Here is a 26457-nt window from a genome sequence, read left to right on the forward strand (position 1 = left end):
GGAGGAGAAGGGGCGGAGCGCCATGCGCAGGGGCCGGCTCGGAGACAAGGGCCACGCCGAGGCGGAGACTCTGAGGGGGAGACGCCTTTCCGGGCTGGCCGTTTAGTCTCTTCCCGGCCGGCGAATATATATCTATGTGTGTGTGTGTGTGTGTATATGTATGTATGTGTATATATATACACACACACACACACACACACACACACACACATTCCTCGAATACTTTATCTTTTTTGGAGGGGTGAGGGAATGTGGGTTTTTTGCGTTTGCCGATATATATAGGCAAAAAAAGTAAAAACACACACACACACACACACACATATATATATATATATATACACACATTGCATATACATATGTATATGTGTGTGTGTATACTCTCACATACACACATATATACATATGTATATATAAGCCTAACCAGTGCTTTTTTTTTCTTTTAAAAAATGTTTAGGCGTACTCTCATTTTGACTCAAGAAAATCACCATTTTATAGTTCAAACCAGGAAAAACAAATACAGTAAATGGACAAAAGTACAAAGATTCACAAAATGTTTAGGGGTATGCGCACTCCTGCGTCCCCCCAGAGAAGAAAAAAGCAATGAGCCTAACCACCTCATTTGAGGTTAGGCTGATGTATTTGCTGTGGGGATTAAAAGAACAGGGAGAGAAAACCTGGTATGCCACCTTGCGCTCCTTAGAGAAGGGAGGGATATATAAATGCAATCAATCTGCTACCTGTAGAATATTTTTTAAAATTAAATCAGGTAAGGCTTGACTGGCCCCTGACCTTTTTGTGTGTGTGTAAAAAATAAATACATATACATATATCATTGCCACATTTACATATATGCACGGGCATAACCAGGATTTATGTTGGGAAGGGGCAGGCTTCATGTTAGGGGGGCAGAACCTCAGTTAAGTATTTTTCTTGATTTTCTTGGCTACGCCACCACATTTTTATATTTATACGTACTGCCCTTCTAGTACTCCAGGGCAGCTTACCTGTACATTAGACTAGATGACCCTCAGGGGTCCCGTCCAACTCTACAATTCTGTGATTCTAAGTGAAAACCTGAAAGGTACAGTAATACATATTGCAGAAATATGATATTACCAAAAGGTGTGTGTGTGGGGGGGGGGGGTAATGTAGTGATAGTCTCCAACTCAATAAGGCAAACACCTGCCTAAACAAAAAGGGGCAGTTGTTTGTTGAGATTCCTGCCTTGGAGAGGGTTAGGCTTGTGGTTCCTTCAATTCTATTCTCCCTGTTCATTTAATCCCAACAGCAACCCTGTTAGGTGGTTAGGTTGGGAGGCAGTGACTGGACCAAGGTTCACCCAGTAGTGAGCTCCATGGAGGAGTGGGGATTTGAACCCTGGTCTCTCCCAGGTCTTAGTTTAAGACTAACCACTATGATACACTGGCTCTCAGGTCAAAACAAAAAAATTCCTTCCAGTAGCACCTTAAAGACCAACTAAGTTAGTTCTTGGTATGAGCTTTCGTGTGCATGCACACTTCTTCAGATAGAAGTGTGCATGCACACGAAAGCTCATACCAAGAACTAACTTAGTTGGTCTTTAAGGTGCTACTGGAAGGAATTTTTTTGTTTTGACTATGGCAGACCAACACAGCTACCTATCTGTAACTGGCTCTCAGGTGTGACTGTGGGTGGGCAAGATGTCCCCACCCTCATTGAGCCTCTGATATAAAGAAGTGCTCTGTTAAGGCAGCCTACATCAGCCTGGAGCCCTCCAGAAGTTTTGGACTACAACTTCCATCAGCCCCTGCCAGCGTGAGCGCTGGTGCTGGCTGATGGGCGCTGCAGTCCCAAGACATCTGGAGGGCATCAGGTTGGTGAAGGCTGAGGTACCATGGACCTAAGCCATTTCTTATTGAGGTCAGTGGCGTTTTTTTGTTCCTGTGAGTTAGTGCAAGCTGATCTGTATATTATTTCCAGATGGTCAGAGTCTGAAATCAGTAGCTAGGATTTTGTGCTGTTTTCTCCCCAAGAACAGGGATTGGTAGCTGGCATCCTGTGGGCTGAATTTCCCCTGGCAGCCTTCTCTTTCGCTCTACACTTCTTGAAACAGCATGGAGAAAGGCATGTGTGAGGATGGAATGTAGAGAAGGTAGAGGGGAGGAAGACCTGTAGCATTTCAGATAGTGTGAAGAAGAGATGAAGAGAGGAATGGTGGAGGGGGAGGATGGGCTTTCTGGCAAGCTGTTTTGGGCATGGGGGTCTCCAGAAACACCTTCAATGTGGTCTGCTCCAGGTGGCTAGATGCTATGGCCTGGGCAAAGATCTGATGACACTGGCAAGCCATATAAAAAAAGAGCCCTGCACTTCGTCCTGCAGAACATTGGCACTGATCCAACCCTCCCAGAACAGTTATTTTCAGATCTTAATTAAGTAGCAACTGCTTTATGTCAGCAATATTTGCTTTTAGGATCAAATGATTTTATGCTTTACAATTGCTTGGGGGATTAAAGCAGACATGGGTTACATAAAATTTTGTGTAAGTTTTCTGAAGTCCGGGCATAAAAGGGTTGGCTTTCTGGCTAATGTTTATGCTGTACACATTCCTGAATTCTTAACTCAAGACTTCATCAGTTAGTGGACAGTCTTTTCCAAGGCAGTTTGAAATTCTTCGAAACCTTTTCCTTTCTTCAACTCAGAGATGATCCATCTCAGTGCATCCTCACTGATCTTCCTAAATATCATATTTTTCATTGGGGCCGATACTGTGTTTGGTAATGCCAAGCCATGTTCTGCAATGGTAAGGTTTGCAATGTATTGCCTTGATAAGATTAAGGAAATCCTGCTTTCAACATGTTTTTGCTTCGGAGGGCTATTGTGTGTCTACAGAGTGCAGTTGTATTTCTATTGAAAAGACCTTGCTGAAACTATATTAATGCAACTAACATAGTAAATGCAGTTGCTTGCCTAGTTGAAAAGATAGATTGAAGTCCCCACTAAAGTTACTGAGAGTTTTTTCATTAACGTCTGTGAAGGCATGGCTTTTTATCAGGTCATTAATAAAAGTTGAACTTGGAGGCATACCTCTTCACAAATAGTAAATGGTCTTTGCAATTTTTGGATCGTCTTCTAAACACACATACACTACTGTAAATACAAAATAACATCATTTGTTTTTAGTTTACTTGTGTCAAGGGGCATTCTGATCCTTTATTGCAATAGATCTAGAGGTTCTCAATGACTTTGTGTAGAAAGTTTTGAAAAACATTTTTAAGGGAGGATTACATTTCAGTGTTATAATGTTTCTGGCCGTGTGTGTGTGTGTGTGTGTGTGTGTGTGTGTGTGTGTGTGTGTGAAACCCTAAAGTTCTAGGTTACTTAACCAACATCTGGTTATGTTATTGCTATTTTGTCAAGGGTCAGTTTGTAATTGATGCTAAAGCCTTATACCCACTTACCTGGGAGTAAGCCCCATTTCATTTAATGTGAGTTACTTCTGAGTATACATGTATAATAGGATTGCATGTAAGGCAATTTCTTGAGCTTCATTCTCACCTCAGTTCTCTAATTACTTAACACTGTTTAAAATCTGCATAGTTGGGTGCTTACAGTTCTTTGGCCTCAGTAATTGCTTTATTCTTATGATGTTGCTCCTGCCAGAAGGGGAAGATACTGTGGGAAAGAGCTGTAGCTCAGTTTGTTCATACCTTGTATACAAAAGGTCTCAAAAGGTCCCTGTCACCTCTAGGTAGCACTGAGGGGAAAAAACAACCCTGAAATTCTGGAGAGCTGCTGTTAGTTTACACAGACCATGGGTAGGCAAACTAAGGCCCGGGGGCCGGATCTGGCCCAATCACCTTCTAAATCCAGCCCACTGACGGTCTGGGAATCAGCCTGTTTTTACATGAGTAGAATGTGTGCTTTTATTTAAAATGCATTTCTGGGTTATTTGTGGGGCATAGGAATTCGCTCTCCCCCCCCTTTCCGAAATATAGTCTGGCTCCCCACAAGGTCTGAGGGACAGTGGACCGGCCAACCTGCTGAAAAAGTTTGCTGACCCCTGGTGTAGACAATACTAAGCTATGTAGAACAATGGGCTAACTCAGTATAAGGCAACTTTATAGGTTTTACTCCCTAGAGTGTTTAGGATTGTGGCCTTAAAGCAATAAATAAGTATATTTTGTTGGGGCTGCAGGAGAGCTGCAAAGAATACAGTCTAATCAAAACTATGAGCTGTGCTAATGGAATATTTCTTTATATGGGAAAGGAGAGGAATTTGAAGGAAATATTTGGAAAGCCAATGGCATTTTCTTCATTGCTTCAGGAAGTTCAACAGTTCAATATTTCCATTTTTAATATTTCCTCTCTCTTAACTTCTCATTTTTATGCTAAAATGGGAGCATTAAAACATCAGCATTTAATTTGTAAACTGGAAGGTACTGGCCATACAGCCTTGTGACTGAAAAGTCACACCCTGTGCTTTTAAGCTCTGTACCCTTAATTCAACATCTGAGGGTTGGTTGTGGTTTTTCTCATCATTCAGTGAGGAGGGAAAAGCCCCCTTTTTTACTTTCTCAAGGGGCACTGTATTACGCCTTGTGCTCTGTGGCTGAGTTACATATTCCTGGAAACCACCTGGGTCATACTGGATAATACCCAATTATATAACTTCTGCAGAGATTTGCTGGCTGTTTTCTAAGTTGATCACATATTAAATAAGCATAAATGTGACAGTACTTTAGTTAGTACATATCACCCTGAATTTGGCTTGGTAACACTGGCAGCCAGTGCAGCTTTTTGGTGCCATGTGCTCCTCTACACTGCCCCACTTAACAGCCTAGATTTCACATCTTCTGAACCATCTTATTCTGAGATGAAAATGTTTGCCATCTTTTTAAATTCTTTTATCTACATTCTGTACAGATCTTTCCCCCCTTTTGTTTGGTATTCTAGGGTACTTTCGCCACAACCACTGTGGAAGAGGCAGCCAGTCCAGGAACAAAAAATAAATCTTCGGAAAATCCACAGGAGAAGAAAAAATGTCACATGCCCTGTGATTTTCAAGCTAAAGTGTTAAGAGAAGAAAAACATTACATGTGTAGTATGTACTTCTGTATTTTAGAAACTCTTTCCTTTCATTCACTGTTGCAAGCTAACTTGGGATATTGCTAAAATGATACGGTATTGAACTTATTTGTATTTCGCTCACAGTATGTTAAGTTTATTTATTAAAAATAAATATACTACTTACCTATTTTCACTATATTAAGAAATTTACATAAATGCAATTAAAATGCAACAACACTCAGCAAAGCTTCCTAAAAAGTAGATAAAAATAAGATAAAAATACATCATAAGTGTAAATCACAATTAAAACTGAGCAGGGTGCAAAACTAAAAATTTAAAACTAAGGGAAACTGTGAACATACACATTTTAAAGCATTGGTTAAAGATCATTACTATCTCCACCTCATGAGTAACCTGAGGGAAGGCATTTCAGAGGGTGGGTGCTACACTGAGAATGCCTACTTCCATGTTGTTGCTAAGTGGCAATCCACTGGTTATGGATCTTTGAAAATTCTTAACCAGTCATAGGCAATCTCGGCCCTCCAGATGTTTTGGGACTACAACTCCCATCATCCCTAGCTAACAGGACCAGTGGCCAGGGATGATGGGAGTTGTAGTCCTAAAACATCTGGAGGGCCGAGTTTGCCAATGCCTGTTCTTAACGATTGCCTTGGTCCATACTGGGACTGCTAGGTATCCTGATCCCAGGTTGTTTAGGATTTAAATATCAGTAGCAAAACCTAGAACTTGATTTGGTTGTCAGTAGGCAGCTAGTGCAGCTCATTCACTCAACACAGGTGTCATATATCTAAAGCTTGGTGGGGTTGGATGAGCACAGGGTGAAACAGTTCTAAACCTAGTAGGCTGAACATTTCCACATTTGTAATATAAATACTTCATTTCCTGCTGCAACTCTGGTTTGTTTCAGGAATTTTCTGCATCTACAAATGCAGACACTGATGTTAAGTGGCATGAACATGCAAAACTTGCCTTATTCCGGTTGTTGATCCACCCAGCTCAGTCTTGTCTGCTCTGACTGGCATTAGTTCTTCAGGTTATCCTGACAGATGACTTTCTTAGCCCTGCTTATTGCAATCCTTTGAACTGGAGATATGAGGGACTGAGGTATCATCGTCTTGATGTGCCACCCCCAGCACCTTAAGACACTAAGCAATTTGATTCAAATCCAAAAATCATCCAAATCCCACTTTTTACAAAGAAGCCGATTTAGGGCCTAACTGTGTGTGACGCTAACAAAGTGCTGAGCAATCACGTTGGCTTAGAAAACAAACAAACAAACAAACAAACCATGAAGAAGCAGAGATTGTTTCCAAGGAGAGGTGGTTTGAGGTTTCTCTCCCCAGCTGTGATCTCAGTAAATGTCCTCATACCACCATTATTATTAGAAAGAGGAAAGTTCCCACTGATGTGAATGCAGTGGCGTAGCGTGGGGGGTGTAGGGGGGCCGGCCGCACCGGGCGCAACTTCTGGGGGGGGGGTGCTCGCACTCGCAGCTCTCTGCCCCTACCTGGCTCACTCACTCTCTCTCACTGCAGGGGGCGCAAATTACTTGCCTTGCCCCAGGTGCTGACAACCCACGCTACGCCACTGTGTGAATGGGAGTTCTAACCTACTGTCAATTACTATGGCAGCCAAGTCTGAGGAAGTACACAGCTGGGGAGGGAAGGTTTAAACTTGCCCCAGCACTGCAGTGCTGATTGCTGTTTGTCCCCTGTGCCTGGCATTTAATTAAAAAGAAACCAACAACCTGATTGCTAATCACACAGATAGTTAGCATCACAGTTGTGAGCATCACATGTAGTCAGGCTTTTACCCTGCTTGAAATATTACCACACAACGCTAATTGCTGAAGAAAGCTCTGTTATGTGTCATTGCATTATTTCAGTAACTTTTTTAATGACTGACAGTCTGTTTGCTTAAAGGGAACTTGCAGAATTCTCTAGTTGAATATGCAAGAAGTACCAAGAAGATGATACGGAACATGATGGATGATCACCAGTCTTCTCTCGATTATCTTTCCGATCAGGTATCAGTTATTATTTGCAGAAGGCATTTCTTTCTGTACAGGACTAATTCTACTGAATTATCTTAATTCAGCTGAACTAAATGTCAAAATCCAGTTTATAAACATAGTGAGCACATTTCATAAAAACAATTTGTCTTGCAACAGCAAGTATTTGGTTATTGTTTTCAGCATTGGGAAGAAACTGCTGATTTCTTACCGTGCCACAAACACCATTTGGGGTAGATATGAGGGAGCCATTAAGGTCAGCAAATATATTATTAGCTTTTTAAGTAGGACCCTCCTCAGATTTATTCTGTATGAGTCAGTGAATAGGTGGGAAATGGCAGCTGTATTCTTAAAAATATGAATTATAAACCGTATGTATGAGCTAGCCAAAGTTAAGCATTCTTCAGTCATATTGATTTTACTAGGAGATACTTAGGCTATTGTCCTCAGCTTAATTTCTAACTCCTGCTGAGCTCAGTGTTACTTCCTTCTGAGAAGTTTTTCTTAGGATTGCTCCACATAAAAGATGCTTAATCGACCAAAATCAGTGGGGTGTGCCACCAGATGTATATTCAGTATATTTACTCAGAATTAAGCCCCATTTAGTATTTTTTCTTGGGATTGTAGAAGTACCTAATTTGGGCTGAATTACATCCCATGTTAATGTTTGTTTCAAGGTTATGAATAAAAGAAAAGAAAAGAAAAGAAAATAAGGCAATGCTGGGCTCCCCTGAACATTAAGAATGGTTTAAGGTTTTTCTTGTGATCACACAGGTCAATGAACTGATGAGTCGGGTTATGCTTTTAAACACAGACCTATCTAGAAAACCAATTGATGTATTTCCTCATCGAGCTGTTCAGTCTCACGGTAAATACTTTTTGCTTCCTGACTTTTTCCATTTCTCTTCTTGCTCCGTAACTCCTCCTGGTAAGGCAGTGGTACAAATAAGAAAGATTGGGGGTGGGGGAGTGGTTTGCCATTACTGATTTTGCAAAAACAAAAGTGTTTATTGATCATTTCACTGTTGTAGTCTTTTTGTAAGTTGCTCTGAGAGTTTTTTTTTAAATAAAAGGTATATAAATTTTATGAAATAATAGCAATAATAATAATAATTAATAAGAAGTAATAAATTATTTTTCTTTGCCATCCATCTGATTGGATATGAAGGGGAAAAACAGAAGTTGCCCCTTGTATTCAAATATATGCCAATGTGGGACTTCCGGGTTGGCGCCATCGCCGAATGGCGGGCTCCCTCCGTGCTCCGGAGGGAGCCGGCTCGGCAGGGGTTGGGTTCTACCGCGCCGGCGACGCGGGGACCCTCAAAAGCCATGGGCACGGAGCCCCATGGACATGGTGACTCGGCTGGCACCTTTGCGCCCCTCTCCGGCCCGCGAAAGAGCCTTTTTAAAGGCTAAGGAACGGGCGCCTGGGGGGGGGTGGTGCTTTGAGTCCGCCGCTTCCCCTGCCGAGCGAAGCCGCATGCCATTCGGTGGAGAGCGCTAGCTTCTTCTATTGAAAATTTGGATCCAAAAGAAAAACCCGTGAGTAATTGGACTATGGATTAAAAAGAGGGATAAATTTTTAAAATTTGATGCGAACGGGGGAGGTGGAAAAAGGAAGTCAGCCCCCCCTTTATTGTAGAAAAGACAAAACAAAGGACTTGACAACTAAGATCGAGTGTAACCCTATCTTGATGAACTAACAACTCCGCGAGGGAAAATTATAAGTTTGAGCTGGAGGAGAAAAGGAGAATTTGTATTAAAAAGCACCCCCCCCCCCGGAATCCCTGGAGCGATCTGCGAGAATACCTGGAGAAGAGTAATGGAGGTTTTGACAGCTGTCAAAGAGCTGTCAAAACGGAAGAACAAAATAGAGATGGTGTTTTGAGGACTTTGCCAGTTACATTTGGATATAAATTGGATACAAATTGTTTCAAATAAGGATTAACAAGTTACTTGGACTGGTGGATGTGATCTGGAAGGGAACTCAGTTACTGTAATCCATCTAGAGGAGCTGAGGGATATTGCATGTGTTTTTGCTAGGAAACTTGAACAGTTGAACAGAACTTTCAACCTCCTGGGAAACTGCAGAAATGGAACATTATTTTGTCTACAGAGGTCTACATACTACAAGAAACAATGGATTTATCTGTTGGAAAATGAAAGGGACATGACGTAATGTTTTGCTCCTGAATAACAAGCCTCTGCAGAGGAATTAGAAGCTTTTGGAAAAAGAACCTTTCTGCGGGAGAACAGGGAAACAAAAAGGAGGAGAGTGACCGACAAGAATAAGGAAACAACAAGAACTGGACAGAACTGGAAGTGGGGACATTTGGGTTATCCAGATTTGACAAGCTTATGGAAATAAAATTGGAGTTTTTACTCCTGGATACAAAAATCTGGATAGAAGAAATGAGCCCCTTTTTGAGATAGACTCCTTCTAAGATTGGACACTTGTGATTAAAAATGACTGGTAAAGAATCAGAGAGATATGGGTTTAGTGAAATGTGGGAACACCAGGAAGATACTAGAATTGGAGGGATATAAGGAACGCAACAGGGAAAGAGGGGAGGGAAATTTGGAATCCAAAGGCTGTAAAATTATTTTTTCTTTCTTTTGGTATTTTCTTTTCATCTGCACTATATTTGAAAGGGGGGAACTCGTGGAAGGGAAGACAGATCTTAGGGGATGGGAATTTGAAAAAATTGGGTTATTGACGATGAGTGTAATTTGGGGATAAGAACTTGTTGAATTTAATTGTTTATTTAGAAGATTTGGAACACAAGAGGGGGGGGAGGGGGAAGTCCTGGTTATTGGAAGAAGTGTATAAATTGGATTTAATTTGTTTTAATTTGGAAAATCTTAATAAAAATTATTTAAAAAAAAAAACAAATATATGCCAATGTGGACTACTCAAGTCTAATGCAAATGGGAAAATGCAGATTAACAGCTACATTATTCTCAAGTGTGGGTAAACTAATTCTTTCGAATGGTACAATAATCTATGGGTCAAAAAACATGTTGCACTGCGGTCAGGTGCAACTAATGTGTGCATGTGTGTGCATGCTTAACCTTTACCTACCAGTCACTTTGCCTAGAAGCCTGCGTTCCATGTTCTTGTTTATATTAACATGGGTCCGAAACCTTGGCAGAGAGTCAAAGCCAGGGGGAGGCAGTTCAGGGGGAAAGTGACTGTCAGAGAAAAGGTTAACTCTGTTTCCATTTTACAAAGTTGAACCTGAACTTCCTCTGGTAATGTTGTCTGCCAGGTTTGGATTGCAGCGATATTAAAGATACCATTGGCTCTGTTACAAAAACTCCAAGCGGTCTCTACATAATCCATCCAGAAGGATCAAGTTATCCCTTTGAGGTAATACAGATTTTTCATTTTTACTGTTTGCTTAGATTGTTGTTTCCCCCCTCTTCTTATGGCTGCATCAAAGCAGTCCCTGTCGCTTTAGCCGTGGTTTTAACACTTTCCAAGCCGCCACCAAGTGCCAATATTTTAAATCTGATATGAGGGGTCAGTTTGTTCAACTGGAAGTACTGTAACTTAGAGGAGAGGAAGCATAGTCACTGAAATGTACTGACTGTAGCATGAAACATTGGAAAGCAGATGAGTACAATGCGGCTGATTCACTATTTTTCATAGGCATTTCAAGTACCCTTTTTTTCCAAACTAAAAACTAGCAGGTGTGGTTCAACTCCCGTAGGAAAGAACAGCAATGTTGGCACTAAGTATAATAATTTTTATAGCATGTCAGCAGTCCTTGAAGTCTTAGGCAATCCTCTTGCTTGTAATTTTCCCCAGCTAGCAAACACCCTGAGAGACTACGGCTCTTGGGAAGCTTAGATGGCTGTACCATTTGAGCATCATGGTTTAGCCTGGGCAAAGGGAGAACGGCAACTTTCCTACAGATGAAAAGCTTACCTTGTGAGACTGACAGCTCATTAGCTATACCAACTTGTTTTTCTTTGAGCAGTATTCCAAGGGCTCAGAGCTATCACTAGCAGTAGGTGGAAGAACAGATATAGGGGTCCCAGGAATACCTAGGAGTAGCACACAACTACCCCAAGGAGCAGTCTTTGACTTCCTCTGATGTTCACTAACTGACTTATACTGAATCATTGGTCCATGTAGTTTAGTCCAGAGTGACTACCCAGTTGGTATCAGTTCTGCAGGGTTTCAGACAGGAGTCTTTCCAAGTCCTTCCTGGAGATGTGCAGGTTTGAACTTTTGCATGCAAAGCAGGTGTTCTGCCACAGAACTCCAGCCTTTTACTCTATGACCCTATCTCATTTGCCCACACAAATATAGGGGAAGATTAGGTCTGCTTATGGGAGCAAGAAATGCATTGTGCAAATTAGTCTCTTCGAAATTGAGGGGGCTTAATTATTTAACTGTGTTTGATATAAGCTTGCTGATCTTTCCCTGAATTGCAAAATAACAGTAAATGAAATACTAGTGATGCTTGTAAGAAAACGCTGAATTCATTTACAAATGCCAACAAGACAGAACACCCATTTGTCACAGCGCGAAGCTCTGTCTCTCCTTTTGTGTAGTCGACAAGAAAAATCATAAATACCAATGTGACATATTTTTTATATGACACTTTAACAGTAAAGATAAAGTGGCTGCCAAGGCTGCGTTCACACCCCCAGTATGGATAAACATGTCAGTTTCGGTTTCTCATTTTTCCATTCTTAAATTTGCTTCTCCACATTTACACATCAGTCTTTTGATCCCCCTCCCCCCAAAAAAGTTCTCATGGAAATTCACCAGCATTTTAGTGTGGATTTCTGCTGATATGCACATTTTTATCTGCAGCTTTGCCTAACACACACATTTTTGTCTGCAGCTTTGCCTAATACACACATTTTTGCAAAGCAATTTCCCTTAATATGTGTTTTTGTATTTTGTTTTCACTTATATATGTGTTTATATGCACATATGAATTTTTGTACAGATTATTTGGCAGGAGAACTGCATTGCAAAATTCTAAGAAGTGCAGATTTTCAAGGATAGCCATGTTTTACTTCTTATAGCATTTTGGAAAGTGCGAATTAACACAATCAAATTTCTCCTCAACCCCTATGGGAGAGAGAAAAAAGGGTTTAACATGGAGCTTTGCTTCTTAGCTGCACTATGATTTTGAAAACCAAGAATGCAGTCACAGCAGTGCACAGAATACTGTTCCAGAGATCCGAAGTGACCTGCCAAACAAACACTCCCTCTTGGGATCAGTCTTGGGATTGTTGCTTTTGCCAGATCAGCCTTGTGTGACTAATAAAGACTTAAGAAAATGTGCTTTTGATTGTGCACTCCAGATCTTTAATCAGAGGACTATGTAGCGAGAACACAAGGAATAAAAGGTGGGCAAGTGTTTACAGGCTAAAGGAGTACAACTATTATTCAAAACTCACAATTAACTGAACTTTTAAAAGGTCTCTGTACAGAAACTCTAGCTAACTTCTCACTGGTATAAACCTGGCACTATAAAGGGCAGGTTGGAAAGAAAGTCCTGCCACAAGAACGGAGGTGGTCTCTTTCCCATGGCCATTGTAGTGGCAGTGTCACAATCAGGGATGGAAGGTTCTGTCAATTCTGGTTCTCTCTGTTTCTGTTTCTGTTTTATATTCAGTTTTGACTAATGTACACATTTTTGCAAGCAATGTATTTTAGTATGTTATTTTCAGTGATATACTATTATTTATTGAATTTATATACCGCCTTATACCCGGATGTCTCAGGGTGGTTCACGGAATAAAATCAAAATATAAAACCACAAAATACATAATCAAAATAAAAACAGCAACCTAATAACCCCCCCTAAATTCATTTTAAAAGAGCATAGGATGTCAATCAAATGCACACTATAGTTAAAATATCCATATACCGTATTTTTTGCTCTATAAGATGCACCCGACCATAAGACACACCTAGTTTTAGAGGAGGAGATCAAGAAAAAAAAATATTCTCTCCCTCTCTGTGCAGCGCCTCTCCAGCAAAGCGAGAGGAGAAACAGAAGGGGCTGTTCTGGCTTCTGGGATAGCTGTGCCACCTGCATTCACTCCATAAGACGCACACACATTTCCCCTTACTTTTTAGGAGGGAAAAAGTGTGTCTTATAGAGTGAAAAATACGGTATAATTTTTGTTCACATTGCTTGGCTGAATTGCAAAATTTGGATAAGTGCAAATTTTGAATGATAGCTGTGTTTTGATTCACATATTATTTCAGAAAGTGCAAATTTGGTGGATTTCGGTTTAAATGCATACTGAATCAAATTTCTCCTCCATCCCTAGTCACAACCAATCTAAAGCTTTTTGAAGCAGATAATAAGATAGTCCTCTAGGAGCTTTTGGGGGGGGGGCGGGCAGAGTTCTTCTCTCACAACTGCATCATAGGGAAATTATGGTGCCCTGATGTTGGTGATGTTGCCATTGTGGGTGTCCTGGAAGCAAGCAAGGTGGGGAGAAGCGGGGAGCTCACCCCTACACTGCTTGCTTTGCCACCTAGGCTGTAGTCAGGACATGCTGAGTGAGAGACAGGTTGTCAAACCAGTCTTACTCCCTCCCAACTTTGTAGGCGTGTTGCACTCAAGAAGCAAAAGTGGGCAGAGCGACAAATGTAAATTTTACTTTGGTACAGTAGACTAGTTTTACACACATCTCTCTATCTTCCATCCAGGAAAGCACGAGGCAGTATTAGACTACAAGGACACATTACAACCAGGAAAAACATTCAAGGAGGGTGTGAACAGAGATGATAAAGGGCATGGCCTGGGAAGAGCGGGTGTGGATAAAGAGAGGGTTTAGTCTAAGAGGAGTCCCACATCTGGCCCCCAGGCTTGGTTCCTTACCCCCGATTCAGTCTAACATTGTGGCCTGAAAAGAAAATGCTTAACATTGACAGTATCATTCCCATGGTGTTTTGTTTTTTAAAATCCTTACTCCAATTTTGTGCTTGCAGGAGTTAAATATATAAATCATGAAATAGTTTAGCATGCACTGGAGGATATTTTTGAAATAACTAAGATAATTAACTTCCATATTTCCTTTTTTAAAAAAAATAAAAACCTTTCCAGTGTTTAGGAATCACTGCCAATGTCTACAGAAGTTGAAGTCATCAAATAAGTAAAAATGTTTGCTTATGACACTGGCCAGAGATCAAGAACTAATGGAAAAACATGGTTATAGGATGTGTAGCAACTAAGGAGGAGGTTAAAACTGAAAATAAAATTAGGATTTTGAATTTCGGAGAGGGCCAGATGAAGGCACTTCAGAACAGAGAAGGGAGAGGTGCAGAAAAGTCTGACGGCTCACTCTTGAATAGAACTTAAATTGCAAAAAAGGAAAAGCAGTTGCCTGCTAGAGGCCATTCACATGGAAAGCACACCTAATTCAATTGAAAACAGCATACACAAATGGGTGCCACATATATGTCCCTCATTTCTGGTTGGTCTAGTTATCAGGACTGTGTACCTTTGCAAAAGCTGATATCCACCCATGAAGCTGTTTGGAAGAGGGCTGGATTTGGTCCAAACATCTCTCTCTTTCTCTTTCTCTCACACACTGTTAAAATACCCTTGCTCCGTTTATATATAACTATAGCAATGTTATTGAAAGAGGACATCTGAAAAAGAAAATAAAGAAATTAGCTTTGAAATCTATACACTCATTGACTAATAATTTGACTCTAAGCCCCAGGTATGCATGTCAAAGGTGCAATCCCTGCAAGCTTCAGAAAAGCTATTTTCTTTCATACATATACATATACATATACATATACATATACATATACATATACATATACATATATACATATACATATACATACACATACACATACATACATATAAATACATGTGTGTGTGTGTGTGTCCTGTGTTGATAACATTGCTGCACCTAGCTTGAACAAATTATTTCCAATAATTTTTCCAAGACCTCTTTAAAGGGAAGGGAAAATGAGAAGAATTAGTGAACTCACTGGGAAAAACTGAAAGCCAATCTTTGTAGAAATCTATATTGTGTACAAATGTTAGTGTTTGCTTAATTTGGCCGGGGTGTGTGTGTGTGCGCGGTGGGAATTTGCCAGCTTCTTTACAAAAAGATTTCACCACCATCATCTATATATGTTTCAGGTATTGTGTGAGATGGATTTTCGAGGAGGGGGATGGACAGTGATCCAGAAGAGAACTGAGGGGCTCGTTGAATTTCAGAGGACATGGTCTGACTATATGAATGGATTTGGTGACCTTGAAGGTAGCAATTTGTTATTTGTTAGGACTTTTTTCTGGTTACTCCAGCCCAGCTAGGGACATACAACTTTGGTGTGTCCATGTTTGTTTTTGCTATTATATTTATATCCCTCCCTTTCCTCCAAGAAGCTCAAGGTGACACACATGGTTGCCCCCTTCCCATTTTATCCTTTCAACAACCATGTGAGGTAGATTCTTCTTATTGGGTCGGCCAGGGGCATGGACGACCCCCAGGCAAACAACAAGAACGTTTCCAAGCTGTCCCTCCCATCAGCGTGCAGTTCTAGGGAGTTCCGACAGCCTTCCCCGACGATTTACTCACGTCTTGGAGACATTGAGCACACATCCAGAGTCCAGCAGAGATAAAACACAGTCAGAGCTAGGCTGGGGTTGTGAACACGAAGCTCCTTTAATAAGCATAAGGCAGAACCAAAGAAAACATGTCTCCTCTCTCTGATCTTCCTCAGAGAGAAGTCAGAAATGAAAGCAACAACAACAGAGTACAGTAAACATCCACTCCCGTGATACCAACAGTTGGTGCTGGAATGCATAACACAGACATGTGATGAACCAATCCTACACAATATCTGCAGAGTGAGAGGAATAGAAACCCAACATGTCTGAGAGTTAATAAGAGTGGAAGTCCTGAGCTGTATACCTGTGGGAAGTGGGGTATGATTTATAATGGGCGGGAGCCAGGGCTCCTACAGGAATGCCTGCCATATCACCTGGAAAATCCCCCCCCCCCCAAAGCTGCTTGGAAACTCAATGGATCCATTGGCCTCCAAGGGCAGAGCATCCTAATGGAACCATATCAAGCACCATAAACTGATATTTCCCACTGCATGTACTGAGCATTTCCCACTTCCGGGGTGACTGAGGGAGCAGATTGTTGTTCAGCTGAACCTATACGTGAAGTTTCAGATCATTGCTTTGTTATGGTAGAAAAACTAAATAGATCAGATTGATTATGTAGCTAGTTTAATTCTATCAATATATAATTGTTTTTTAATGATTGTTTTAATAATAGTTTTTTCTGTGTTTTTAATGGTTCTCATTTTTATCTGTAAGCTGCCTTATGTGTGTGTCAGAGGAAAAAGCCGGGGTATAAATCAATAATTAAACATAGCTTCCTTTAACTAGTTCAGGATTAATAGCAAACAGATTGAAGGTGTGTGTGTGTGTGTGTGTGTGTGTGTGTAGGGACAAATCTTCACTTCTGTTCTTTTAGAGTTTTATTTTAATTCTGTTTACAGGGGAATTTTGGCTCGGCCTCAGAAATATTTTCCACATAGCAAACCAGAAAACAGCCAGCTTCATGCTTTATGTGGGCTTGGAGGCTGAAGATGACACGTATGCATACGCATCGTATGACAGTTTTTGGTTAGAGGATGAAGCGTGCTCTTTTAAAATACATTTAGGACGTTACTCTGGAAATGCCGGTAAGACTCAGACGGGAGCAGCAGTCTAGCTTTAAAATGATAGGCTCTGCAAATGTGAAAATAGGGTGGCAAGTCAACAAATATCGACAATAAACTGTAGAACATCTGCCAGGAGCTCCTGTGTCTTGGCTGGAGCAAGTATCATGATTTCAGAGGCACATTTTCCAAGCTCTGAGATCACCAACGTTGTCATAGCCAAGGTACTCAGCTCCCATATTACACGTTATGGCTGCTTATGTGAACTGCCTTGGGAACCTTTTGCTGAGAGATGGTGTGTAAATCTGTAAAGGGAGTAATTTAATCGACACTGGAGACACTGGAAGGGATTGCATGAGAACCTCCCCACAGTTTACTTTACGTCTTTCTAGTAATGTAAGACTACATGTGTATATACACAATTGTGAGCATCCATAATGTAGGACAGCCTTTGCCAACCTGACGTTATCCAGATGTTTGGACTACAGCTTTCATCATTCCTGCTGATCATTGGCCACGTGGCTGGGGCTGATGGGAGTTAGCATTTATAGGGTGCCAGGTTGTGGAAAACTAATATAGACCAAGAATTGGGGCAAGCAATTGCTAAAACTAGGATTCACCCACCATTACTAATCCCTTGTTTGTTTCTTAGAGGAAAAGATAACTGAGATTTTACTGATAGCACGGAGCTAGGTGGTAAGGCAATGTATTAGGCCAGTGAAATATACTCAGAGTCGCAAAGTGATTTCATGCTCTTTATTCAGCTCATAGTAGTGTGGAGGAATGAATGGATGCCCCCTCAAAGTATCTGCTTTATATACATTATTTACACAATGGGCTGCACATGATTGGCTAATTCCAGAATTCTACTGTAAGCCAATCAGGTTGTGGATTCACTTCTATCTGGAGCATGATTGGTTGGTTCCTGCCAACCAATCATACTGCTGCATTGTTCTAAGACCAATCAGACTGCTGCATTCTGAATCCTATTGTTCTAGGACCAATCAGACTGCTGCCTTTTGGATCCTATTGTTCTAGGACCAATCAGACTGCTGCAGTTTGGATCCTATTCAATTCAGTACATAACACCCCTTCCCTCTAAGTTCCAGTCCAGCCCGGGAGGTTGCATTCATAGTCCTCAAGGTATGCCGGCGGCCTACGTGTGCGTTGCGGCCTGGGGTGTTCCCTGGTCCGGGGTTCAGGTTCTGGCTCGTGTTTCAAGGATGCTGGCTGTGATGGGGCTGTTTGGTCTGGTGCAACCTGCTTGCTCAGTCGTGGTTCTGGTTCCGGTGTCCTTTCGGCCTCACAGGTCCTCTCTGTATTTACTGATTCTGCCTCTCCTGCTTGCCCCTGCTGCTCTATGGGCCTCACTGCCCCACTGTTCCCTTGGGACTCCTTTGACCTGTCCTCCTCCTCCTGGTTTTCTCCCGGGAATCGTCGCCGTATCTGGTTGCAGTGGCGGCGCCAGCATTGCCCCCCATCTGTTAGCACCTCGTACGACATGGGGCCAGTGACCCTGGTGACTGTGGCGGGTACCCATGCAGGGCCTGCCCCAAAATTCTTTGCGTACACTGGGTCCTGGGCCTCGAAGGTCCGGGGGTTCCTGCCTTCCCCCACCACTACCTCATCCTGAGCTCTATCGGGGTGAAGGGGGTCCAATCTGATTGCAAGGCGCCGACCCATTAGTAGTTCAGCGGGGCTCCGGCCAGTCGTTGAGCTGGGGGTGCTGTGCTGTGCTAGAAGGAATGTGGCAAGGCGGTACTCCCAATCCCCTTGCGTCATGCGGCGAAGGGTGTCCTTGGTGGTCCGCACCATGCGTTCTGCTTGGCCATTGGTGGCCGGGTGGAATGGCGCCGAACGGATGTGGCGGATGGCGTTCTGTGCTGTGAAGGTTTGGAATTCTCCTGACGTAAATGCAGTCCCGTTGTCTGAGACGAGAGTGTCAGGGAGCCCGTGGGTTGCAAACAGCCTGCGTAGTACCCGGATGGCTGCGGACGTAGAAGTGGACGGTACCAGTGCGACTTCCAGCCATTTGGTGTAGGAGTCCACCACTATGAAGAATGTTTTCCCCTGAAAGGGGCCAGCGAAGTCCACATGCAGGCGTAAGCATGGTGCTCGGGCGGACTCCCAGGACTGGACTGGGGCCCTTGGGGGATCTGGGCGGGATTCTTGGCAGGCCTGGCAGTGTTTGACCCAGGCCTCTATCTCTCCATCAATCCCCGGCCATCACACATAACTCCTGGCAAGGGCTTTCATTCTTACTACCCCTGGGTGTGTCTCGTGTAGGGCTGTGAGGACCCTTTTGCGGAGGGGCTGGGGAACAACGACCCTGCTTCCCCATAACAGGCACCCCTTGTGGGCTGATAGTTCATGTTTGCGGGTTGTGTAGCCGGCGAATTCTGGCCCGGGGCTGCTGCTGGGCCATCCCCTCCACACCCAGTCCAGGACCCGGGAGATGACCCTATCTTTCTTGGAATGGTGTGCAACTTCTTGTGCCTGAATGGGGCGGTCGGGAAGCAGCTCCAGGCTCATAACCTCTTGTGCAGGTGCTGGGTCGGGGCCTGTTTCCAGTAGTGGTAGCCTGCTGAGGGCGTCCGCATGGCCCATCGCCTTCCCAGGGCAGTGAATCAGTGCATACTGGTAGCTGGCAAGGAAAATTGACCACCTGAGGACGCGAGGAGATAGCACTTGGGGGGTCTGCTTTTCGGGGGCAAACAAGCCCAGCAACGGCTTGTGGTCAGTCACCACGGTGAAGGGCAGCCCATACAAGAAATCATGGAATTTTTTTACTCCCTTCACGATTGCCAGACCCTCCTTGTCGATTTGCGAGTAGTTCCGCTCGGTTTCGTTGAGTGTCTGGGAAAAGTATGCCACCGGCACCTCTCTTCCAACCGGGAGTTGGTGTCCCAGGACAGCGCCAATGCCATAGGGTGAGGCGTCGCATGCTAGCACCACCGGCAGCTTCTCGTCGAAGTGTGCCAAGACCAAGTTTGAGACAAGCAAGTCCTTGACTGCCTGGAATGCAGACTCCTGGCGCTGGCCCCACACCCAAGGGGCCCGCTTGCCCAGGAGTCTGTGTAGGGGCTCCACTACCGCCGCCTTGTGGGGAAGGAAGGAATGGTAAAAGTTCAATAGTCCCAAGAAGGCCTGAAGTTCAGTCTTGTTCTTGGGCGCTGGGGCATCACAAATGGTCCGTACCTTTTCCCCAGTCGGGTGGACCCCTTCTGCATCCACCATAAATCCCAGAAAGTCCACCTGAGGCACTCCTAGTAGACATTTTTCCTGCTTCACCTTGAGACCCGCCATCTGGAAACGGTGCAGAACGGTGCGGAGGCGGTCCTCAAACTCCTCTGGTGTGGGCCCGGCAATCAACACATCATCGAAGAAGGGGGTGACACCAGGAATCCCTTTAAGGAGAGAGTCCATTAGATTCTGGAATATGCCTGGTGCCACGCTGACCCCGAATTGCAGCCGCTTTACCCTGAACGCTCCTCTGTGCGTCACAATCGTCTGTGCCTCTGCTGTAGCCTCATCTACTGGCAGCTGTTGATATGCTTGGGCCATTTTCGACCCAGCCAGGGTGGCAAGGACATGGCTGACCACTGGCACTGGGTATGCATGGGCTGTGAGGGCCTTGTTTATGGTACATTTGTAGTCTGCGCAGATGCGGACCGAACCATTAGGCTTGATGGGTGTGACGATTGGGGTTTCCCAGGGGGCATTAGGCACCGGCTCCAGCACTCCTTGCTCCACGAGTCGGTCCAATTCCTCATCTATACGGGGTTTCAGGGCGAACGGGACCCGGCGGGCCTTTAGCCTAACCGGTCGTACTGCAGGGTCAAGCTGTAGAGCAATGGGGGGGGGGAGCCCGTATACTGTCCCAATTTCCCATCGAAACCCCCCGGAAATTCCTTGCATATGGCGTCCACGTCCACTTGTAAGCTCATGTGGTTCACCCCGGTGATGGCTAGCCCCAGTGGTCCAAACCATGCCAATCCCAGTAAACTAATGTAGGGGCCCTTGACCACAAGCAAGTCCAGTTGCCGCGTCCGCCCTCGGTATTGCACCCTGAAGGTCCCCATCCCCATTGTGGGGACCTTACGTTTCTGGACGTCCCGGAGGCTGAATGGGGTCGGCCTGAGTTTGGGACCCCCAGTAGGACACAGTTTCCTTAAGGTCCTTGCCGAGATTATGGATAGAGTTGAACCCGTGTCAAGCTCCATGCGGCATGGGGCCCCCTCTATCTGTACCTCTACATAAATTTTCTCTACGTTGGGGTGGGGCAACTGGTATACCTGGAAGTCCGTGAGCTCCGTCGAGTTGCCTTGGTGCGTTGGGCCCCGGGACCTGGGGCTCTTGGATTGGTCACCTGATGCCTGGCGTCGGGTGGGCCAAGCCCAACACACCCGGGCGATGTGTCCCAATTTTCTGCACTGCCTGCACTCTGTGTTGCGGAAACGGCAGGTCCTCCTCTCGTGACTTTCTCCACAGCTTGCGCAGTTCCCTCCTTCTTGTCGAGGCAGCTGTGGTATGTGGGCTGCTTGAGTGCGCTGCTGTACTTGGTGCACCTCCTCACTGTCGGATCCTGAGTCGTCGGTGAGGTCTTCATGGTGGACCCTCGGTTGGGACGGCTGGCTCGGCCGTGCCTCTTGCGTCGACCTCTCGGCAGCTTCCGCTGCCAGGGCCTCCTCCAGAGCGACCTGGAACATTAGGTTCTTCTTAGCGTAGAGGCGTCGTTGCAGCTTCTCATCCTTCAGGCCACCGACGAGGCGGTCACGAAGCATGTTCTCCAGCTCTGAGAAGTTGCAGAACCGGGCAGCTTGGCGGAGAGAGGTCACAAACCCAGTTATGGTTTCCCCAGGGGCTTGCCGCTTTGCGTAGAAGGCATTTCGACGAGCCACCACTGAGGGCTGTGGAGAAAAGTGCCCCTTCAGCTGTTCCATTATTGTTTTGTATGGAACAGTAGCGACATCTTCAGGTGCAAGGAGAGCCCGGGCGATTTCAAACGTCTCCTCTCCGCAGACGCTGAAGAATATTGCCCTCCTCTCGGCGTCTTCTGCATCGGTGACCCCTTTGGCTTCTAGGAGGAAGGTGAAACGGGAGGCATACGCTTCCCAGTCTCCAGATGCTGGGTTGAACGGCGAGAAGCTGCTGTCGGTTGCCATTCTGAGTTCCTTGTGTCCCAGAGCTGAAGCCTGGATACACGGTGCAAGGCAGCGGTGCGGCAGGTGGCGGTGCTGCGGTGCTGTGTGTGGCAGTCAGCTCAGCGGGATCCCACCTTCGTCGCCAGTGAAATATACTCAGAGTCGCAAAGTGATTTCATGCTCTTTATTCAGCTCATAGTGGTGAGGAGGAATGAATGGATGCCCCCTCAAAGTATCTGCTTTATATACATTATTTACACAATGGGCTGCACATGATTGGCTAATTCCAGAATTCTACTGTAAGCCAATCAGGTTGTGGATTCACTTCTATCTGGAGCATGATTGGTTGGTTCCTGCCAACCAATCATACTGCTGCATTGCTCTAAGACCAATCAGACTGCTGCATTCTGAATCCTATTGTTCTAGGACCAATCAGACTGCTGCCTTTTGGATCCTATTGTTCTAGGACCAATCAGACTGCTGCAGTTTGGATCCTATTCAATTCAGTACATAACAGCCAGCTATTTCAGAATAATCTAAGTCAAAACCTTACACACAGTTTGGTTAATAGGCAGAATGATTTCAAGGCAAGTGAAGAGTTTGCTTAAAATCATCGTTAAAGACTTCACTGATGATGTTTTTTGGCCAGTCTAGAAGCCATAGGTGTTGCTGGGAGACTAGAGCAAACAAGACGAGGCAGTCAAAGTCAAGCTGTGTATATTTTGATACTTAGCCACAGAAAGCCAGCTCATACTACAAGGGTAGTGCGTGAATTCTGGAAGAAGTTCTTGCTTAGGCTGTGGGAGTCCTCCAGTAGAAGAGTATTAGGTAGATGTTTCATAGGCACAAAGACCTTTTCGGTGACATCACACATACTTCGCTCACAGCAGAAGTAAAAGTCAGTGTTAGATAATTCAGCATGCCACAGAAAAGAAAGTTGCCCTATAAATCTGCTTCCAGATATTGCTGCTAGGAGCAATTCATGAATGAAGCGCTTCCTATTGTGTCTATTTAAGTGTAATATAGATTAGCAGAGACTGTTTCCCACCCTCTGCCTGAATCTGTGACGTGTAGAAGAAGTGCAGGAGAATGACAATTTATGTAAGAACATAACTCAAGATCATCATAAGAGTGTTCTGGATCAGGCCAATGGCCCATCTAGTCCAGCATCCTGCTTTCACAGTGGCCAAGATGCCTAGGGGAAGCCCACAAGCAGGACCTGGGCGCAACAGCACTCTGCCCACCTGCAGTTTCCAGCAATTGGTATTCAGAAGCATTACTGCCTTCATGGTTACTAGCTAGTAAGTATGTAGGGCCCAAGTTAGTCAGGACCTGCACTGTTAAATGCTTAATTCAGATGTGTTTAATTACTTTCTCCTATTTTTTTTGTTCCTATAATTTAGGTGATGCATTTCGGGGATACAGAAAACAAGACAACCAGAACACGTTACCTTTTAGTACATTTGATATGGACAATGATGGCTGCAATCCAGCCTGCTCTCTCCAGGAGCAGCCCGTGAAGAGCTGCAGTAACTTTAGTGAGAAAACAGGCTGGTGGTTCAGCCAGTGCGGCCTTGCAAATCTCAATGGTGTTCACCGGGTCACAAGGAGGATGCTGGCAACAGGGATTCGGTGGGAAACTTGGACAGTGAATGACAAACCAGTCAAAATTAGATCAGTTTCAATGAAAATCAGAAGAACATATTTCAAATAATGGAACAATGCCTGACTTTCTGAAATTAGGCTGTCTGGTAGCTCATTTCAGACTGTAGCGCGCAAAGTTTTAGTTTAGCAGTCCATTTCTAGAAAAGTTAGAGGCATTTTGCACACCTTACTTTGCAACAGCACTTTCCAGCACAACATAATTATAATCCCACTACGTTGTAGCTTCATTTCTAATATTTTCACTAAATACCTGGATGCCATTATTGGCTTAATCACGATGCCTTAAGCATCGATCTCAAAAATTCCAGCTTGGTCGGCGTTGCCAATTAAGCCTTCTTTATCTTTAAAATGAGTCAACATAACTTAACATCTGGGATGTCATCCTAAGGGAAAAGGTTTGGAAGAAAGGGGGAGGCAGAAGGAGAGCATCTGCTTTGCATGCAGAAGGTCCCCTGTTCAATCCTTGCCATCTCAGGTGGGACTGGAAAAGCCTCTCTGCCTGAAACCCTGGAGAGCTACTGCCAGGAGGTTTAGACAATACTGAACGGCATGGACCAGTGCCCAGCTTCTTGTGTTCTTGGTATATCCAAACCTGACTGCTGGCATTTGAGGATCTGATTTGGAAGGGAATCTTACCCACTGAAGAGTAATATATGCCTGTTTTCCTCAGGCAGTGAGGCAACGGAGAATGAGGTGTGAGTTGGGAAGAAGCCGCTTTTCTTCTGAGATGGCATATCAGGTACATGCATATTTATTCACAGAAAAGAAATCTGTTTGCTGGTACCACACTTGTTTTACAATTGTGCCAGATAATAGGAAATGTGCTTTAATTGGCCCCTTTGGGGCTAATTTCAGCCCCAGGAAAGGAAACCAATAAGGCTATTTCTCTCTTCTGGAAAGAAAATAAAAAGGAATCACTTAAAGGGGTGGTGGAGGGTATTTTTTATTGTGCATCATAAAATTTCCTTCGCCAAGATTTCTGAAGCACTTACTTTTCAAAGATATACGGCTAAAATGGGGACACTTTTTCTGAGTATTGATAGAACATGAATATTATTTCATTGTTTAAAATGCCCAGGTACTCGCTTATATCCATAAAATTGTGTCTCTTATCTTTCAAAAGGTACCACCAATTTGTTTAGGATTTTTGCCCCCGAGATATATGAATAAAACAGATGGTTGTTGTTGTTTTTTAAAAAAATAAATCATTGAAGTTAGGAGCACTGATAGGGTTCATACACAGTGCTAAGCCACCACGCTGTTATTTTATATAATTATGCAAAATGATAGGGCTTGCTTTTCACATCATTATTTTCTGAAGTATAAAACAACTTGCTGTGGTTTGATTGAATGTGTTCCAGCAGGAAGGAATATTAACATTGTTCCCAATGTCTTTTTTTTAAAATGTGTTTGAAACTTCTGTTTTGTGGAAATCTTAATAATAATAATAATAATAATAATAATAATAATAAAGAAGTAATACAGCATATGTTCCTGTTTCTTCTCTTCCCCCACTCTCTGGGCAGTGTTGAGTCACACAACCCATGTTTGAGCAAATTTTTTTGTGGGGGGAGAGATTTCCTGACTTTCTCTGTGGGTATGGGGTGTTAACGGAGGAGTAGTACCTCTGGTGGGGAACACATTGTGTTCCTTCAGGGGTAGCTTTTCCACCCTTGGTCCCCACCCTGCACTCAGCTCTCACCTGTGGCTCTAAAAAGCTGTCAGCATGAGACAGCGGACACACCCTCTGAAATGGCTTTGGCTGGCCGGCTAAACCAGGTGAGGGTAGCAGATGGGTCTCAAACCCTCCATGAGTTAGGGACTTCCCCAGCATGCTAAGACAGGTGAATTGAGCGGACAAGACCAGCAGTCGGTCCAATGGTCAAGAAGGCAGTTTCTGCACATTCTGTAAAGAGAAATGAGGGGCAGATGGAGCTCATCAACCTGGGAAGGTATCCCATCTAGGAGAAGGAAAACTCTGATCCTCAACCTCTGCTGCCTTGTGGGATATATGTTCTGGAGAAGAAAAGGCTATGGGGTAAATATGTACCCTCTGCCTTGCTGGACATCTTTGGGAGAAGAAAAGGCTAAGGAGTAAACCCTACACAATTCCAGAGTGCAGTCCCTGACAATTGGATGGCGCCATGTATGCCTCCTTCTGGCAACTCCAGCCAAGCTGGTATTGCTCTGCTTTCCTTTGGACCACATCAGCAAGGCAGAGAGCAGGCTATTTTCGTCTGGGCAGCCCAGGCCCTCCATACACACTGACTAGGCTTGCACCCCAGAGAGGTCACTTGGGTGCTGCAAGTGCAGCAAAAGCAATGCAGGAGGTAGCAGTTACAAGGTACCAGTCTCTGAAGCCGCAGGTGCTGTGATTCTCCTGCAGTTTGACTTCATTGACTCTCAAGACAGACGAATGCCAACAACCTGCATGGGTGTAGCCACCAGTGTAATTTGCTACCACCACAGTGGTGGGTATCCTGGCTTTCTTGTTTAGGGAGAGCAGGATCTGTTTTCTTGCTTACTCAATCACTTGATTGTTAGCAGGAACTGTGGGTAATATCCCACATTAGTCATAACTTAAGCCCATTTATATCATTAGTTCTACTTAGCCCATTTATATCATTAGTTCTACTGAGTATGACTTAGCTGGAGAAATTTATATGCTGCTTGAATTTACACACACACACACACACACACACACACACACCCTCTCAAAGTGGGTTACAATAAAACAGTAAAACCTAGAAAAAATCACAGCTGTATTTTAAAACACAAAAAAGTCAAAATACTAAAAACATCCAAATTACCACTTCTTTCATGGAATAGAGGAAGACTGAGAAGAAAGATGACTGGATGTAGGAAAAAAATAGATCTATCTGTTGCAGTTT

General features: G+C 43.9%; 1 protein-coding gene across 3 annotated transcripts; it reads left to right on the top strand.

Moving 5' to 3' along the window:
• Window positions 1-34: 34 nt before the first annotated feature.
• On the top strand, window positions 35-24756 carry ANGPTL5 (angiopoietin like 5). Of its 3 annotated transcripts, none has more exons than XM_083737107.1 (9): window positions 35-136; window positions 2018-2131; window positions 4933-5080; window positions 6990-7093; window positions 7853-7946; window positions 10348-10448; window positions 15223-15343; window positions 16596-16781; window positions 23305-24756. In XM_083737107.1, exons 3-9 carry the CDS (start codon window positions 5026-5028, stop codon window positions 23613-23615), a joined length of 972 nt encoding a protein of 323 aa, XP_083593233.1. In that variant the 5' UTR covers window positions 35-136; window positions 2018-2131; window positions 4933-5025; the 3' UTR covers window positions 23616-24756. The 3 variants fall into 3 exon arrangements, with proteins under 3 accessions (XP_083593233.1, XP_083593232.1, XP_083593231.1); XM_083737106.1 differs by lacking the exons at window positions 35-136; window positions 2018-2131 and adding exons at window positions 1154-1433; window positions 1659-1899; XM_083737105.1 differs by lacking the exons at window positions 35-136; window positions 2018-2131 and adding an exon at window positions 2221-2779.
• Window positions 24757-26457: the final 1701 nt, after the last annotated feature.

The sequence above is a fragment of the Podarcis gaigeae genome (genome assembly GCF_964106915.1).
Source record: "Podarcis gaigeae genome assembly, chromosome: 4".
Classification (NCBI taxonomy): Eukaryota; Metazoa; Chordata; class Lepidosauria; order Squamata; family Lacertidae; genus Podarcis; species Podarcis gaigeae.

Excerpts from the sequence above, each read along its gene's own strand:
- ANGPTL5 (XM_083737105.1), top strand. The coding sequence starts at position 2,681 with ATGATCCATCTCAGTGCATCCTCACTGATCTTCCTAAATATCATATTT. Across the intron at positions 7,094-7,852 it reads TCGATTATCTTTCCGATCAG|GTCAATGAACTGATGAGTCG; the intron begins GTATCAGTTATT and ends GTGATCACACAG. Across the intron at positions 16,782-23,304 it reads ACGTTACTCTGGAAATGCCG|GTGATGCATTTCGGGGATAC; the intron begins GTAAGACTCAGA and ends CCTATAATTTAG.